Genomic DNA, 5,415 nt, shown 5'->3' on the forward strand with positions numbered 1-5,415 from the left:
AATTGGACCTTGAATGCAGCAGCGCTGATCCACAGGAATCAACGGACGGTTAAAGTAAATGACTCCAGCACTTGTCTCCTGCTGTAGGCCACGTTTACGGGCAGGGTCGGTTGGAACTGTGGACCGTGTGGGTCAGGGACACACGCTGAAATGTTGTCCAACAGAGGGACAGTCAGCAGGAATAAGTCCACGTGTCGGTCAGATTAGAAGAGGGCGGACAGAGCGTCCCGTTACCGGCTCATTGATTTGAAGAGGGATGAATGCTGACACATCCACGCAGTCAGCGAAGGCGCGCGGTGGACGGGTCGGAGCGCGGGCAGAGTGATGCGGTTCTGGGACCGGGGGGGGCAATTCTACTTTCTACTGTGGAGGCTCAGAGCGGCAGCAGAAGCGGCAGCAGCGTGGGGGCTGAACACCTGGACCACATTCGGATAATATGTCTCTGCTGAAACAGCGGGGGAGAGAGCTCGAGCGGTTCGACGGACTGTCGCTCATTTACTGGTACGTGACGAATGACACACACAACTTTGGCTCAACTCGACCCCCCCGCACCCCGGGGAAAGAGACACTGCGATACAAAACTCCACTTGGATTAGTTTCGAGTTATGTTCCCTTACAAACCTGCCTGTGACCCTTCAGGCGGTACCGCTGTTCTTTTAACGGGGCTCAAACCAACAACACACAGTCTCGTTTTTCCCGCCAATGTAGCCGAATTAACCAAGTGACCATTATGATTCATAATTAACAGTTTAGTGTTGCCTAACAATGTGTGTAGCCTGTAACTTTTGTCTTTATTGGAATTTAATCATGTTTTGCACTACAAAATACAGACTAGCCTAGCACTCAAGATACAAGGCTAACCCTCGTTGTCCTCCCGGGTCTAAAACGGACAAAACTTGACATTTTCATCCCTTTTTCAGACTTTATTTTAGTCACTAACACCACCTCACCACTTCTTACACTACTTTTTTGGAATTCATGGTCAGTAACCCTCATTTATATAGAATCATACCTAATATTAGAGTTCAAAAAGCAGAAATTATGAATTATTTTGACTAATAGTTAAGATCAGAGGAATGAAAGTGATCAGTTGTATTGGAATCCAATCCATTTTTTTAAAAAAAGAAACCCATATTTCAGATAAAGATATTTTTCAACAGGGGTCAAATTTGACCCGAGGACAATAGGAGGGTTAAATATGCTATTTCAAACTGAAAATAATTAATTTTTAGAAAATCTTTACTGATCTCTATTTTTACTATTAGTGATTGCAGCATCTGTGCATTAAGCATCAAGCAAATTCATAGTAAACAGTAATCTATATGTATATGTATATATATTGAAGTATTTAAGGAATGGAATAAAACCCCTTAAAGGTTACTTCCAGTGGCATTTATAAAAAATGACATTTACAATATGAAGCAACATGCAGTGCCAATGACAGGTGTATAGCTAATACACCTGTCATGGGCATTTCATGTTTTGTGACACTATTGATATTGCATTGTCCTACACGACACAGTGCTTAGAGCCAAATAGGAAATACATTTAGCATCTATAGGCCTAAAAGCAACAGAGACATCCCCCTCCCAGGTAAACGATGTGGGTTTTCCAAATCAAAATGTGCAAATACAGATGGAATTTGTATGATCCGCATTGGGAAAGTAGGGCACTTTGGAGAGAGTTCATTGTGTTCCTGTGTTCTGTCCTGAGGGGAGGAGTCACTCAGCTAGTAGGTGCTGAGTGGACAGGGCTGGGTGAGCGCTTAAAGGGAAGCTGAAGGGACTTGATAGGACACTGCTGGGTGCCCCTCTCTCCGGATAACACCCACCTTTCACCAGCCTTCTCGTCCCTCAAGAACCATCCCCACAGTTTCCCTCATGATTCTCTCCTCCCAGAAGTTACCCGAGCTCTGGGACTACTTTCTGATTTACATCTCAGGAGCCCTAGAGTTTAATCCTGACTGCAAAGACATAGACCTGGGACTGTTTCCTCTCAGGATGAACCCCACCATTAAGACCAGGTAGGTGTGTGTGACACAGCAGGAGCAGCGGTGTGGGGGGGGGGGGGGGGGGGGGGGGGGGGGGATGCTTAATAATCTACTGAGAAACTGACAGGAGAGGAGTCTGTTTGTTAGGGTTGCATGAAAAAAAAGGCTGTAAGGATTGTCGAAAACAACTCAAACCTGCACTTATACAGGAACTTGATGTACTTCAGCGATGTTGAGAAAACAGGAGAATGAGTCATGTGTGGAATGCGTGCAGTATGTGTGACTTGTAGATCAAAATCAACATTTTGTGAGGAATGCCTGGTTTAAGTCTCTACCATTTACAACATATAGCCCAGGTCTGTTTCTTTTGTATTGTTCTAGCAACTCAATCATATATTCATACTGACACTTTTTTTAAATGGCTTAAATTGTGCAACATAAATGACTCTGATAATACCTAAACAAAAATCGGAAATGTCTGTATCCAAGGCTGGTTGACTCTATTTGACATATGTAGATGTGACTCCGGTAACTCGGGTTGGCAGAATGCTGATAAGCAGGGGGAGTGACTGGGCGCCATGGAAATGATTCATCGTCATCCTGACTTTTTTATTTTTATTTGTATTGATGCGGTGTGTTAAAATTAAAATGCCTGCCCTTTAGTTGCATTATGTGTATCTCAAACTAAAAGCCATAGCTGAATAGACTTTGAAAATTTGTTTGGCTGCAGTAGGAGTTAGACAGTATATGAAACCATAACGACTCATAAGTATTAGTCAAAGATCCCATGGCATGAAAATTTCACTTTATGAGTTTTTTTAACATTATTATGAGTCCCCCCAGCCTGCCTATGGTCCCCCAGTGGCTAGAAATGGTGATAGGTGTAAACTGAAATGAAAACTCCGATGGGCCGATCTGTAACCTTTCTCCTTAGAGGTCACTAAGAAAAATGTTACCTCACCCCTCAAAGAGTCCCTTTCGCGTTTTGACCGCCCAGAGATTTTCCACCGCCCCCCCCACCCATGAGAGAGAGAGACATCATGGCTTTTCAAACGAGCAACAGTGGCAGTTCGTCAGCCACCCCCCCCAGCCTCCACCTTCAGAGACATGTATCAGGACCACTAAGGCCCCCTATAAAAGAGACTTCAGATACAAGTATTAGGCCCACTAATGGTCTATATACAAGAGACTCAGATCAGATTGGGACCACTAAGTCTATATAAAAGAACTTCAGATACAGTAGTCAGGGACGCACTGGCCTATATAAAGAGACTTCAGATACGTTAGGGACCACTAAGGTCTATATAAAAGAGACTTCAGTATACAGTTTAGGGGACCACAAGGTCCTATTAAACAGAACTTCACATCCGTATAGGGACCACTAAGGTTTCTATATAAACGAGACTTTCAGATCCAGTATTAGGGTACCACTAAGGGTCATACTAAAGACTTCAGATACAGTATTAGGGACCACTACGGTCTATAATAAAGAGACTTCAGTAACAGTATTAGGGACCACTAAGGTCTATATAAAAGAGACTTCCGATACAGTATTAGGACCATTAAGGTCTAATAAAAGACTCAGATACTTATTTTAGGGACCACTAATGTCTATAAAGAACCTTCAGGTATCCTTGTTGGGCTTTTTGTGTGGCCTTTGTTAGATAGATACCGTAGTTGAAGACAGGAAAGGGGTTGGCAAGAACATCCGCAAAGGAGCCTGGGTGTAGGTAGGCCGCAGTAAATGTTCATTACAGTTTACAGTGTTCCCGCAATGGTGGTCTGTGGTCCCCATGGGGTTCCCCCTACAAGTGGAAACATATTCCTTCTTTTCGCCTGACTGATGATTGGTGTCATAAGACTAGCCTCGTCCTACCAGTACTCTGGGTTTCATTAACTGGTCTTACCAACCTTGGTATATAGCCTTTGTCTGGAAGTCCTTACCTTAGTGTAACTGTCAGGGCACCGCCCCCATACTCGCTGCTGACTGGCTAGTAGTCCTTACCTAGTGTACTGTCAGCGCCCTCATACTCTGCTCTGACTGGCTATAGTCCGTACCTAGGTACTGTCAGTGCCCTCATAACTCTGCTCTTCTGACTGGCTAGTAGTCCTTACCACCTAGGTACTTCACCCCTCATACCTCTGCTTCTGCTGGCTAGTAGTCCTTTACTAGTGTACTGTCAAGGGCCCTCATACTCTGCTGTCTACTGGCTAGTAGTAGTTCTTATAACCTAGGTACTGCAAGGGCCCTCATCTGCTGCTTCTGACTGGCTAGTAGTCCGTACACAGGTAGCGTCAGGGCCTCCTACTCTGCATCTGCTGGTAGATGAGTCCTTACCGAGGACTGTCAAGGGCGGTATATTGCAGTGTCTGACGGCTGTAGTCCAGCCTAAGGTATCAGGAAGCGCTGCCTCTACTATGCTACTTCATGACTGCATTAGATCCTTACCTAGGTACTGTCAGAGCCTCTGTTCATACTCCTGCTCTGCCTGGCTAGTAGTCCTTACCTAGGTACTGTCAGGACCCTATGACTCTGCTCTGACTGGCTAATCCTACCTAGGTATGCATGCCCTCATACTCTGTCGGCTTCTGTAGTCTCCAGGACGTAGACTCATCGCTTCTACGCAGAGTCTCTGCTGTAGGTACTGAGCATGTGCACGTGAGATGTGAGAGGTCTCACAGAGAAGCTCAACACACCAGGTGAAATGAGGATCTGCAGCAACATGTGCAGGTACAACAATATATTTTTTATAAAATATAAAAACCAGGTAACCTTCCTGATATCAAAACCTTCACATAAATTACAATAATTAACCTGAAAATGACATATGAACCTTTAAGGTGTAAAGTCGTTCAAAACCACAATCATGTTTCGATTGAGCTGTGCCTGCCTCTGGCCGTTTAGATTATCACTGCGCCCTCCTCCTCCCTGAGCCAATACTGGCAGGAGTATGAAACTCCACGAACTTCCCCCGCAACGTTAGAGACGACTGCAAGAACTTCTCAGGGAGCGTAAAAGCCCGACGCCCAAACGAATTCAGCACAATGTTCCTTGAAGAACGGTTTGCATCAGCGATGATAGTATAACGTAGCGTCTAACATATGAATAATGAACCTCAGGCCTGCTACGGAGGCAGAAAATGTGCTAACGTCAGCATTTTCTTTCTTCCTAATGTAACTTCTTCACTAAACAGACAAGGCAAGGATTTTCTACAATGCAAATATTGAGCTGGAATCACTCGTTGTGCAGCTTTCCACCATTGTGGTTTTTGCGCTACTCTGTCAGCAATGTACAGAGAGAGCATGCGTATTGCAAAGTACACACACACACACCCACACACACACCACACACACAACACACACCACACAACACCCACACACACGACACACACACACACACACAGCCTCTCCATAGAATAGAATGC

General features: G+C 44.8%; 1 protein-coding gene across 2 annotated transcripts in view; it reads left to right on the forward strand.

The window, feature by feature from the left end:
* The first annotated feature begins 93 nt into the window (after positions 1–93).
* Positions 94–5,415, forward strand: part of si:dkeyp-72e1.9 (syntaxin-binding protein 4) — a 127,167-nt gene continuing 121,845 nt past the window's right edge. Inside the window, exons 1-2 of one of the 2 annotated variants that reach the window (XM_032536884.1) lie at positions 95–501; positions 1,899–2,023. In XM_032536884.1, the coding sequence (XP_032392775.1) occupies positions 2,001–2,023 (23 nt within the window). In that variant the 5' untranslated portion in view covers positions 95–501; positions 1,899–2,000. Of the gene's footprint in view, positions 502–1,898; positions 2,024–5,415 lie in introns of both variants that reach the window. The other variant, XM_032536882.1, reaches the window with a different exon arrangement.

Source organism: Etheostoma spectabile, chromosome 15, assembly GCF_008692095.1.
Source record: "Etheostoma spectabile isolate EspeVRDwgs_2016 chromosome 15, UIUC_Espe_1.0, whole genome shotgun sequence".
In the NCBI taxonomy this organism is placed as follows: domain Eukaryota; kingdom Metazoa; phylum Chordata; class Actinopteri; order Perciformes; family Percidae; genus Etheostoma; species Etheostoma spectabile.